The 13,504-nt window shown below is 43.2% G+C and overlaps 1 protein-coding gene across 1 annotated transcript in view; it reads right to left on the reverse strand.

The window, feature by feature from the left end:
* Positions 1–11,920, reverse strand: part of RAB8B (RAB8B, member RAS oncogene family) — a 61,155-nt gene extending 49,235 nt beyond the window's left edge. The window contains exon 1 of the mRNA XM_084890837.1: positions 11,687–11,920. Coding sequence (XP_084746963.1) covers positions 11,687–11,810 — 124 coding nt within the window. The 5' untranslated portion in view covers positions 11,811–11,920. The remainder of the gene's footprint in view (positions 1–11,686) is intronic.
* Positions 11,921–13,504: the final 1,584 nt, after the last annotated feature.

Here is a 13,504-nt window from a genome sequence, read left to right on the forward strand (position 1 = left end):
GCAGGATTATTGAGAGGTTTAAGTGAAGTACTTTGTAAACAGTAAAGGTCCCCGTGAAGGTAAGGGTCCCCTGAGATAGTCTGCTAATCTCCTAACTGGTCTCGGGGTGTAAAATCCCTGGTGACTGTGCTCTCGGTCCAGATCCTGAACAGGTTTCAAATCTCTCCACAGTCTGCGCTCTACTACCCTCCCACCTTACCCCCTGTTACATACCCCCCTTCCCTGGAGGCTGTAGCCAAGCAGGATTTCTCCGAATTCTTCTGGAGGCTGGACTGGCTGGCCCATTTACCCAACTGATTCCTTCTGGTTCTGATTTTAGATTAGGTGTCATTTCTTGCTAGAAATTTTCCTCTATCTCTCCTCTCTACTTTCATATCATTTTCTATTTATCCCTTGTGGCCCGTTTCATCATTGTATTAAAACTGCCTTGATACTTGTTACTCTTTCCCCTCTCAAAGACTAAATAATGTTGCTCATTGAATGAGTGAAGTTAGTGACCTACTGGACAAATCACTGAAGCTCCCTCCCCAGCCTCTGCTTTTTACCAATTAAAACAACAAAGTCCAATAAAGAAAAGGAAAAAAAAAAAAGGCCATGAGAGGATTGAAGACTTGGCCAAAGCAAATGGTTACTCAAAGGCGGACATGTACTTGGACCTTATATCTCCTAGTTCAATCTCTGACTCTTCTCCCACAAAATGTTGACTATGCCCAGACATTATGCTATATCATCAACGTCTTTTCATGGCAAGAGAACTGGAGGCAGATGAGGAATAAGAGAAAAGAGACGAGTATTCAGAAAACCAATGCTCAAGGCCAGGCCTGTGTGACCTCAGGCACACAGTTCTCTGAACCTCAGGCCCCGCATCTGTCAAAGGGAAATTTAGCATCAGCCTACCTAAGCAGCAAAAGGCTTCCTATTATTTTAGATGATCTTTCATCTATTTCACCATATTGTATATGAAGAAAATAAGATGATTTGAAAATACTTTATGTATCTCCTTTGATGTAATATTTTCCCAACTTTCAAGTCCTTATTTTTCTGATGACATTTAGCTTTATTATTGAAACCAGGCATTTTTAAAGGACAAGATTCTAAAACATTAAGTGGTTTCTTTAGTACCGAGACAGGATAGTAAGAAGCTAGGAAAATTCCTTGACCAAGTGGAATGGGGAAACTGAGACAGAGAGCTGCACAGACTGGCTGAGCAGTTTACTGCCAGATGAAGGTCACCTCCCTAGAGATAGCATCTAGGCCTCAGTTGTATTTCAGCTCCAGGCCCAGAAAAGCAGCAAAGCCAGGTGGGCAAGGCCAGGATCAGCTGCAGTGAGTAATGACCCCCTGCCCTGATAGCTCTTTCCCGACCCCGAAAGAGCACACCTGGAAAAAGGATGCGTATGCTACTGAAACTCTCCCTTGAGACCTCCCCTACAGTCCCTGCCTGCAAGACAAATAAAAACCCTCAAATCAAAGGAACGCTGACCCGCTCTCCCTCTGGAAAGCACATCTGTGGCTTTCCCTGCTCTCTCTGCTTCCCTGACTTCGTCCCCCACAGGCACGCACTACAAAACTCTCAGGGAATCCACAAAACTTGCAAACAGAGGAGCAATGGGCTGTGGCAGCTTGTCCCAGGCTAACCCCCTAACCCTGTCTCCAAGGCCCCCTTTCTCTGGCTTCCCAGAGAGCTAAGGCAGCCAAGCCTAAGCTCTCCTGTAGCTTCTATGCTAGGTCCTTCTTTGTTTCACGTTCCCCAGCTTTAATAAACATACCCTCATTGTCACCGGGACTTGTGCTGTGAAATCTTTTCTGCACGAAGTCAAGCACCCTCAAACTACAGACTGGCCCAAGGCGGACCCACTCAGGGCCAAGACCCCTGTCCAGTAACAGAACTACAAAAAGTTTAACTGACAAGATCAACACAGGCTGGGCTTGAATGAACTAATACTACTACAGTGCTTCTTCCTTCCGTCTTCATGTCATCAAAATGCTAGTGTCCACTTGCAAAAAGAACCCTTGCCCATCATCATTAATTGAAAAATGAAAAGTACAACCCCCCCCCTTTTTTTTTTTAGAGAGAGAGGAAGGGAGAGGGAGACAAGGAGACAAGTAACCTCCCATACACACCAGACTGAGGACTGAGCTCAGCAGCCTAGGCAGGTGTCCTGACCAGCATCAAACCAACGGCCTTTCAATGCAGGGAATTATACTCAACCAACTGAGCTACACAGGCGCAGGCCACACTCTTTTTTCTTTACAAATACTGCTTGATTTCATAGACTCACAGAATGTTGGGGCCAGAAGAAACTCGAAAGACTATAGAAGCCGGCACTTGCCTGCATGAGGAGAAAGCAGGCCTAGTTTGATGTCCTTGGGAGGGGCTTGTGCCGTGACTGCCTGGAAGCATGCACCGCTTGTTTTTCAGAGTGCTATATATTCTATTTTGCAATAATAAAGAGATAATTTTAAAATGTGGTAAATCATATAGTGACATCACAACATATATTTAAAATTAAAATCTAAAGGGCCATGATACACACCTCTGATTATATTGCATATGCGTGTTTTTTTAATTTTAATTATAACGAAATTTTGTGAAAGTGAAAGAAATTAGTTAGATTGTCCCATGAATATTTCATGCTTCTATAAGAACTGGAGATCTTCAAAACAATAGTAAATAGAGAAAATGGCACATGTATTTTGTTTCTGATTGGCACCCTTATCAGTACGTCACTGTTTGCTACTGGTAATAACTGAGACAAGTACCAGTACCAGTTTTTAATCTTCTAGTTCTAAACAACAAAAGAGAGCAATACAGTCAGAAATCATTATTAATTCTCATACTGCGTTAAGCACAAGTTTCTAAACACAATAGTTCACTCCAATTGCCAACCAAAGCAAAAGCAAGAGACTGAACAAGTAGACAAAGAAATCAATAGGAGAGGAGAGTACAATGTTGTTTTCATTATTCTCTTTCCAATCCAATTCCCTCTCCCCAAGTCTCGGTATGGGTGAGGTGTTAATGAAGAGAGTGGAATGAGAAAGTGGTCTGGGCCATTCAAAAAATGGAAGAATTGTTTTCTAAGCCATCTCAAGATTTTATTCAGGGACCTCCAGAAGAAAACAAAGTTAAATATTCTTTATTGAAAACCATAAAACAGCTACTCAATCCAAATTCATAAGCAACTAACAAATTACAGTAGAGTTAGTCACTGACATCTCAGAACACAAGCCCTTTTTTGTAATGGATTTTGTGTATTTTGTTGTTAAACAAAAATGTCAACTTCCATGGCTAAAAGTCCTTTTCAAAGGAAGCGTTTATTGGGCCATTGCTAGCAAGAAAAAAAAAATCAGGTCTGGGGGTATAAAGTCTAAACCACCACCAGCAACATGCTGGCCATCCTGGGGTTGGCCAGCCTTTTCATACATGAAGTAGGGGAAGAAACGTGTACATTGTTGTGAAAGAACTTACTTTGGCTGTAGATAAAGGGGGTGGGAGAAGGAAGGCAAAGCAGGACTAGTTCTGGGAGAAGTGCTCCTTTGGATTGGTTATGGGTAACAGTATGAAAAGTTCATGTGTAAACAGATGCGAAGGCACCAGGGTTTGATGGCATCTGGCTATCTTCTCTTTACATAATAGCCACTTGGATGTTAATTCAAAGTTCTGACATATGCTCAGGAATGTGAGCAGTCTTGTTAGCTGGCCACAGCTATGAACAGCCTAACTGCTCTTTCTCTCACTCTATGGCCCACTGTAACTTAATCAAGCACATTTCAGAATTTTTTTCCTTGTCAGTGTGTATGACATTAGAATTCTGCAATTCCAGATAAATAAATATTGTATAAGATCCTAAGGAAAAAAACTCTAAAAATTCAACTTTTAGATAGACCACCTATATTTCATATTAAAACCTGATCACATATTTTAGAAATTGTTCTATCACTTTATACATCAGGAAAATATCTATGAGTTGTTAAAATAATTATTGCCATGTTCTTTGCCAAAACAGGCAAAATTATAGTGTGATGTGGAGGGAGTCACGTCAGTCTAAGCTTTGCCAACAGAAAGCTGTGCAACACTACACACATTGCTTAACTGCTTTGTGGCTGGTTTATATCATGATGAAGAGAGAGTCCAAAGATTTCACAACACGAGTGCTTTGAAATTCTACAATGCTGTCATCCAGTCTACCTCAGGGATGGTAAGCCTATATTTAATGAACATTAAGGACATGCAGAGCTTTAGCATTTTCTCCTGGGAGCAAAGAATTAAAATTCATGTCCAGCAACAGGTGACTTATTAAACTGATGCTGAATGCTACAGGTAGGACTGCAAGCAAATACTTCATCACAGCCAAGAAGCAGGGCTGCTTCGGAATCTGTTCCCAAACTGTTTCTACCACTGGATGTGGCCTCCCAAAGGAAGTCCTGAGTAACTAAGTAACACAAAATAAAACAAACAGCAGGCTTATTTCTTCTTCTACAATCAGGCATCCACTTCCTTTAAAGTTCTTGTTATTCAAATCAAAATAAGAAAAGTAAAAAAACACAAATTTTAGGACTTTTCTATGTTCAGTAGGAAAAGGAGAAAAGGACATATCTCCAGACATTAAAATTTAGACACAATGCATTGGATAGATATCTACTCACTTTAGAAAATAGACAGCTTATGTATATGACAGTCGTCGGCAAACTCATTAGTCAACAGAGCCAAATATCCACAGTACAACGATTGAAATTTCTTTTGAGAGCCAAATTTTTAAAACTTAAACTTCTTCTAATGCCATTTCTTCAAAATAGACATATTTTGTGGAAGAGCCACAGTCAAGGGGCCAAAGAGTTGTATGTGGCTCGCAAGCCACCATTTGCCGACCACTGGTGTATGATATTGCCACCTACTCTCTCCCTCCACTGCCACGGCAGACATCAGGAATCCATGTGATTCTTCAAGCTTGCTAAGCTCAGACAGGACCTCAGGATTCTATACAACACAGCATTCCAGATGGCCCCTAACAACCTGTCAGTATTGGCATTCATAATAATAAAGCCTACTTCAGCCCAGCTTTGCATATTCCTCAACGTACAACGCAAAAATATTGAAATGGATCTTCAACGTCAGCCACTTCCTGATAGTTTGGAGATATAGTAAAACCTTAACTTAAACAATAAAATGGTAATGTTTTCCTATAATAAGAGCAGAGAACATAACTGCAAACATTAGTTCTAGCCCAGACACTATGCTATTCCAGTGAGATGTGCAAGTGGTTCTATATAATAAAGGTTTATATTCTTCCTTTTAAAAATAGAATTTGGCTTTATTCAACACAAACAGTGAATTCCAATCCACTCACTATCCTGTCACTCAAACGAGTGCTGGGCAGAACACAGACACAAACAGAGCTCCATCTGCTAATTAAAACTGGGCACAAAACTGTTAACAGGCATCTGTTGCATTGTTTGAATCTAATGGGCAGAGACAAAGCTGAAATGGCTCTTCAAAAGCAAACCCAGTGATTTCACTCATTTTCTCTTTGGTATTTATGTTAGTGGGGGGTTGGAAGCATGGTGTTAAACAGCTTATTATAGAGTCTGAAAGATAAGTGAAATATCTTGCATATTTTAAAACATCCCTTTAAAACTGATCATAGAAGGCTATACAACATTTTATACTGGGGTAAATACCATTCTTGTGTAAAGAATTCATAGTAAGCACTTTTAATCTTACCTCAGACATCATCTAATCATCTATAACTATGAAAGAAAATAACTAAAATCCAAGCAATGCTTTACAACTTATTCAGTGCTTTCACAATTCATCCATCCAGTCATTCATCTGTCCAATTGAGTTGTCATTTAATACAGGCATAGGAGATTTAAGAGATGAATAAGACTTGATTCCCGCCCTAGGGAATTCACAGCAACCCTGAAAAAATGGTACTATATTATTACATTCTATTACAGATGAAAAAACGAAGGCTGGAGAAGGACAACTGATTCCCTAAAGGCCAGAAAACCAGGAAAGGCAGATGTCAGGACATAAACCCAGATCTGACTCCCAACCCATTGCTCTTCTTAACATGCCACGCCATTTCCCTAGCACCAAACATGAGCAAGTCCACTTCATTGGCTACTTACATGTCGGAAGATCCACATTAGGTTATGTTCCACAATATGATTACTCACAACCTAAATCTACTACCTCATCCCCACTACAATGTCCTTCTCATCCTACTATGAAACACTCTTTCCTACCAAATTCTTCCAAGCAGCAATGCCACCACATGCAAGGGAGCTGGTCCCAGGACCGCTCAGTGTGCAGGCAGTCAAACCTAAACTAGAACCAGCTTCAGGCCATGCCAGCAGCATCCTGGCCTTCCATTTCTGATTCCACAGTTCTGCTCGGATTCAGATTCAGTTAAAAAACTAGCTGCTATTTTTTTTCCTTGGTTTGCCTTATCTTCACAGATTAGACTTATTTCCCTCTACCACAATATGCAAACCAATTTCCCTCCAGCTTTTCTCAGTGGATCCAAACAATCTTGGTGCTGTTGCCAAGAGAATCTCCTCCCTGATTTGCTGCCATGCAGAACAGCTGGCCAAGTTCTTTATGAAAGTACACTTATGCTTAAGACATATCAATATCTGTAGCCAGGACACACTTTCCCTGGTCTCCTCCTTAATTTTTGGGTGGCTTTTTTTTTTTTCTTTTTTTTTTTCATTTGCTAGGACACAAACAGAGGAGATGAGTTTAACCCTTTACTAACAAGTATGAAATTCTACATTTTTCTGAAAAAGATAGGAAGTCTACTGACAGCTTTGAAAGAACACATGACGTTGAAATGAGGCTTCATGTACAAAATGTTCAGTTTGAAGTTGAATGTTCCGTGCATATTTTTGTTTGCGAGGATGAAACGAATGAAAACAACTATGAAAATTAAAATCAACTTGCTCTACATATCTGGATTACGCTCGGCCAAATGTTGATATCATCTTGGCTAAAAATGTAAACATGACAAAGTTTGTTTTTTCAGTCAATAAGTCTTGATAAAAGCTTTGAATTGCTACCAATGAAAAACAGTTTTTAATAAAGTTGGGGTCAGCAAACGTTTTATATAAAGAGTAAATATTTTTAAGCTTTGTGGAACGCATATGGTAGTCTTTGTTTTGCTTGATTTTTTTTTTTTTAATAACCCTTTAATACTGTAAAAAACTACTCTGACTGTGGGCTGCAAAAAAACAGGCTGCAGGCCACATTAGCCTATGGGCAACAGTTTGTCAACCCCTGATTTTGAGGAAACTGAATCCAAGAAAAAAAAATGCAATGTTACAGAAGAAAACATCTAAACGTGCTCTGGTGAGAGAAGGCAGCAACAACTGCCAGCATCCCCTTATTAATATGATTGCATTAGTTATTTTGCACATGGAAGGAATTTTAATGACAGGGTGCCCTTTGATCTCCTAACCTGAAACCATAGACAGAGCAAAGGGCAGCTCCAGGATGCTGAGCTGTCCCTGTATGCACTCCTGTAGCACTCTGAACCACTGTATGGGCATGTACTATTTCCCGGAACAGATCTGGCTAATCAAAGTAGGAATATTTAACTTTCTCCCCATAAAGCAGCAAAATCTAATTTCTTCCTAGAAAAGGTGGTGACAAATTTATGGAGATGGTCATACTGATTAGATATAGCAGCAGCTTGACTGTGAAAAGTGACACAGACTTGGATTTGGAGTGCTCTGGAGGCTCTGTTACAACCAGCTGTGAACTTGACAATGTCAACTTAACCTTCGTTTTCTTATTTATAAAATTGGGGCAGGGGCATAAAGTAGATAATCTCTAAGACTTTTTCTGCTGTCAAACTATGTCTATACTAAAATGAAACCACTCAGGAAATACCCTAACCGGAAGATGGGGGGGGGGGGGGGTCGGTGAGGGTTGGGGGCAGGCTGGAGGAAAGAAAGCAAAGGAAGAAGCTTAGATTGTCTTGTTAGAGAACAGGATCTGGTTTTCTTTTTCTTCTACTAGCACCTTATTCAGTGCAGGTCATCCCAATATGTCCATGTGCCCTCCTTTCAATATTAAAATGCACCCACATCCTGGAGGAAATATAACACATAGCTAACTGTATATCCGTTTCCTGGTTGTCTTAATGTTACATTTTATAGACATTTAATTAAGCATTAATTATGATTATGTAAGAGGTTTGGGAAGCCAATTAAAAAACCTTTTTCAATTCTCAAATATTTGAACTGAAAGCTACCTGCTCCTAGGCACTGGGCCTATCATTTCAAATGGGTGAAACAATCTTACTCAATAGTTGACAAATATTATCTGACTGATAGGCTGGAAGATTCCCGGTAAGTCAGTTGAAAGAAAACATATCCTCCACCACCCAAAGAGCAAAAAGGAAATGAGGGGAGCCAGAACAGCTGAGAGAATAGCAGGACCTTAGAGAAGTAAGGAAAAGTATCTGGGCGACAACTGCTATGAAAATGAATAATTGTCGCCTTCCTCTCCTGATGGCAGATGCCTCATGAAAAGTGTCTAAAGATGGCAAGAGGCCCTTTTGAAAACTACTTAAACTTGGTCAGACCAAAACTAAGTCTTAAAAGGTCCCCTCTTTAGAAGAAACAAGCACAAGGTACACCTATCTACCAAACCACATGCACACAAACCCCAGGCGTTAAGAAATGCGTCTTTCCTGTGGCCTAGACCTTATCAAGGTTTGTCAGCAACGCTGTGGCTGGCAGACCTCGTCAAAGCCCAGTTACAACAGCCCAGGAACTTACGCACCTAGGAACATCAAGAAATACCTAGGACTGGGAGGAGAACCACCAACTCTCACTTCAACAACTTCCTATCACCTGGGAGTGGGATGGGGGTGCTGAGGGAGTAGTGGGGTTTTGCTATTAGGGATGTGGACGCTCCAAACCCATGCTTGTGGAAATTTTTACTACGATGGTATTAACATTCACCTTATTTTGCTACCTTCATTTCAATTGCAAAGCATTGGGTTTCAGGTATATAAACTCTTGTACTGCTTGAAGACAGTGTGCTACCGCTTCCTGTTGGGGCTCTGGGGTGGGGGTGGGGGAGACAAGTAGAGGCAGGGAAGATTTTCCCCTCCTCCATGTCAACCGAAGACACAGCTCATCGCCTCTCTTTACCACATCCACCGCACAGAAAATACAAAGACTAAGATTATTCATGAGATTCACCCCATTTATCTGTCTAACCACCTGTTCCAAACAGCGTCAGGACACTGTTTTTCAGGCCTTAATAGCTGCGGCCCTCCATTGAACTGAATTGCAATCATTAAAAAAAATCTACACAAAAAGAATTCTAATCCTTTAGAACACATGTGTCAAACACAAGGCCCGCGGGCCAAATCCAGCCCGCCAGGCCTTGCAATGTGGCCCGCACCGCGCTGTCATCACTGCACTCCGCTGTCAGTTTATGACATTGTCAGTTTATGACTGTTCAGTAAACCATTCGGCCCGCGATTTAGGCTGGATTTTAGATTTTGGCCCCTTCTCTGATTGAGTTTGACACCCCTACTTTAGAATGAAAAGTAATTTTTAAAAGCTAGTATTTTAGCAGACCAAAAGAAAGTAGTCACACTTATAGGAAATGTGGGACAAAAATTAAGGCAAAAAAAAAAAAAAGGGAAAACTAATAAAACTACTATAAATAAGCAAAGGCCATCCAAGGAGCTTAAAAGAAATAGCATCCAAGGGACTCACTCACTTTCAAAGCAGGAGGCTGCTTCTGGGAGCGCGAAGCATAGAATGGACAAAAGACTGCCCACTCAACGTGTCAGAAATTGTCCTTTGCCAACTAGACTGCAGCATACACTCAACAATGTAAAAAGGCCACTCTAGGTTTTGAAATTAGTACCAGCATCGAAATTAACACCCTTTCGTTGCTGTAACAGCTCCAACCAAATCTCTCGGAAATATATTTGAGACGTGACATTTTAAAATCTGCTTCCTCAGAAAAGAAAAAGTCCCACTCAAGACTGACTGCCAAGAACTTGCAACTCAAACTTCCCTAAGCCCAGACATCATTACACCCGGGAGGTTTCAGACCACTCAATTCCTATGAAAGAGGCCAGAACCAACCAGCCAACCACATAGCTTTGCCTGGTACTTGATTTGAAGAGCGCTCTAATACCCAATTATGCTTTAAAAAATAATAATAAATTATCCTTAAAACATACAAATAATCAAATAATACTACCATAGCACTAGCCCCCAGTAATCCCAGAAATTCATGGTAAAATGTGCTGTAAGAATTCACTTGAAAGACGCTTAAGTGAGCTACTCTCAGAAGCCACAACCAAAGTTAAGATCCTGAAGGCACTTAATTAACTGCAGCTATTTAACAAGGAAAAGGGTGTTAAGGTCACTTGGTTAGGCAGCTTAAAACCAGCTTTGATTTGCTCTTCGGTGCACAGTAAGTTAAGAGGACTTGTTACTTGAACACAAAGTCTTCCAGTACAAAAGTTGGAAGGACAGCTGCCAGCACCAGATCAGAAAAAAAAAAAAACAACAACCCTGAATCAACTGAAAATAACCAGGGGTAGGTTGCTTGTGGTGATTCAGAGCAAAATATACAGGGACCCAGGCAGAATCCGCAGCTGAGAAGTTACTAAACATGCAAGCCCAAGAATTTAAAAATTGACAAGTGCTGCTTTTCAGGAGATGGTAGTAAAGGACGCATAGTTTCCTGACCACACCGTTCCCCAAAGTCACCCATTCTCTTCATGCCCGTTAGCACTGGCAGAGCAATGTAATGCTCAGTAGACCTCATCCTATCAGTAGTCACTTTTTCTCTTTTCCCTGCACTTGATCCAGAGGAAGTGAGGACAGAAAATGCTAACAGTGCTCCCGGTTCCTGAAGAAAGTCCTGCTTTCTCCCCCACCCTCCCCCCCCTTTCCCACCTCCTCTGTCTTCGCAGCTCAACCTCTCTGCTGAGTGCCCAGCCTCCTTCCCCCCTTTTTCTCTCTCACCAGCTCCCCTTCACTTTCCCCGCCACGTACCCCCACTCGGTCCTCTGGTCCCCTGAACCCTGCTATTCCTCCCCCCCCCCGCCCCCCCAGTTTCCTTCTGCCCCGGCCAGGACATCTCCGCCCGGACCCTGCCCCTCCGCTCCTGACCACTCACTCCCCTGCATCCCCTCCCGCGGCGGGACTCGCACCATTCTTGCCCCGAGTCTTTCTCTTCCTCTACTTCCCCCAACCCTTCATTTCCCCTTCACATTTCCTTCCTCTTTCCTGTCTTCTAATCCAATTCACACCCACTATCCCTTTCTCTCCCTCCGTGAGATTTCTTGTGTTACACACACACACACACACACACACACACACACACACACACACTTTGTCCCCCTAAGACCCTCCCCAGTCACCCCCCAACCCGCTCGTTTCCCCCACCTCCCTTGAGTCCTTGTTCCATTGGTTCCCCTTTCCCTTTCTTTGCCCCCAAGTTTCCCCTTCACCTCCCAGCCTCGCATCTCCGCCCGCCCCTTTCCGCTCTCCCACTGCTCTCGCAGTCCCGCCGTCCCCGGGGGAGGGGGGGGGGTCCTCTCCCGGGGGCCCCCAAGTCTTCCCCCCTCCCAGCTCCAGGCCCCCTCGCCCTCGCCCCCCGTTTCTCACTCCCCGTCCCCGGCTGCGGCCCCTCCCTCACCGATGGTGGAGATGAAGGTGGTGTTAAAGGCGTCCTCCGAAAAGCGGAAAAGGAGGCAGGTCTTGCCCACCCCCGAGTCGCCGATCAGCAGCAGCTTGAACAGATAATCGTACGTCTTCGCCATCTTCTCGCTCCGGCCCGTCTGACCCGGGAGCGAGAGCGGCGGCGGAGCGAGGCGGAGAGGGGGCCGCGGCGAGGGGGCGTGCCCGCCCAGCCGCCGCGCGCCCCGCCCCTCGCCCCGCCCCTTCCCTCGGAGAAGGCCTGCGCGCCCCGCCCCGCCTGGCCAATCCGCGGCGGCTTTGTCATCACCGCCCCGAATCCCAGGGCTTCATGGGACTTGTAGTTCCTTCCGAGGAGCTTCGGGCGTGCCTGGCGTGTCTGGCTGCTGGCTGTGCTGACTGCCCCGCAGGATAAAAGAAGGTCCGCTCTGGGAGGGGCGCCCCGGTGGACTAGGCGTTTCCGTCCAAGTTAGGAAGGGAGGCTCAGTTTCGCACTCTGCGTACCGCGCCTGTGGATTATCTGCAGTGCATTATCGGGTACTCAACTTCGTCATTTCTTTGTGTGCGGGCGGCTTTCAAATCCAGGACCTCGGAATCTGAGCCCCGCGGTTCCTGCAGCTCTGCCGCCAGGACTCAGAGCTGAGATGCTTTCTTTCCTTATCGCCGCAATGGCACAGCCTGTGGATTATCTGCAGTGCATTATCTGGCTTCTCCTCCAGTTCCTGCCCTGCACAACCTCTAAGCCCCCTCCCGCAGCCCTTCAATTACAGAGCTGGAAAAGAATGATTGCCATTCTAACTTGAACCACACTCCTGTTCTCTTCTTCAGATTTCCAGACCAAAGCCAAATACGATGGGTATTTTAGAGGATCTGCTATGCAGATCACTCCCCTCTCCCCGCTGGAGGATGGATAAAAAAATAAAAAATAAAAAATAAAAACTTGAAATTGAACATAATAGGATTGTGCTATAGGTCTATGTCCTTAAAAATTAAAGCATCATGCGAAGCAGGAATTATGACCATGGGAATCTAAAACCTATTATTTGGATTTTGTCTTGCTAATTGCACACTGGCTCTCTGAGCCTTGTTTTTCTCATCTGTAGAATGGGTATAAAACAAACTGTTTCATATGCTTGTGGGAAAAATTAAATGATACTGAATGTGAAAACACTTTGAAATCCACAAGGCCTTGTACAAATGTTAGTAGTGATGTTCCTTTCTTCAGCCCTCAGAAGACAGGCCCTCACTCAATGGATGACAAATGAAGGGGGGAAGTAACATTCTGTCATACCCAATCAATCTTTTATTTACTATCTTAGACTATTCTTTGTTTTTGTGGATGTACTACCATTCAGGTATCTTTCATTCTCTAGTAGCAGAAACCCCATCAGACCAGGTTCTCCAGAAAGGCGTGTTTACTGGCTCAGGTAAAGGTGAAGGACAAATAAACAGCTGAGGAGGTCTGCACCAGAAGCTCCACCCGTCAGGGCTCTCTGTCTCTCATCTCTTCTTTGTCCTTCTCAGTTTTAATTCTATTAATAATATGTCAAATACCATCAGATAAGACCCACATGAACAAAAACTCCTTAGGGTCCTCAATTTTTAAGAGGATAAAAGGGTCCTGAGGCCAAAATATTTGAGAAACTTGCCTAGGCATTTACCTTAGATCAAAGGAAACAAGTTCTGGTAGGTCATATGAGGTTACTAAGGGAACCAGTGGACTCAACCATTAGTGGAATAAGAAAAAAAACATGGACAGTTATTTGAACAAGACAGAAGGCTTTTATAAAACACATCTTTGGATCTTCATGTACAATGA

This window comes from Pipistrellus hanaki, assembly GCF_964339955.1.
Source record: "Pipistrellus hanaki genome assembly, chromosome: 1".
In the NCBI taxonomy this organism is placed as follows: Eukaryota; Metazoa; Chordata; class Mammalia; order Chiroptera; family Vespertilionidae; genus Pipistrellus; species Pipistrellus hanaki.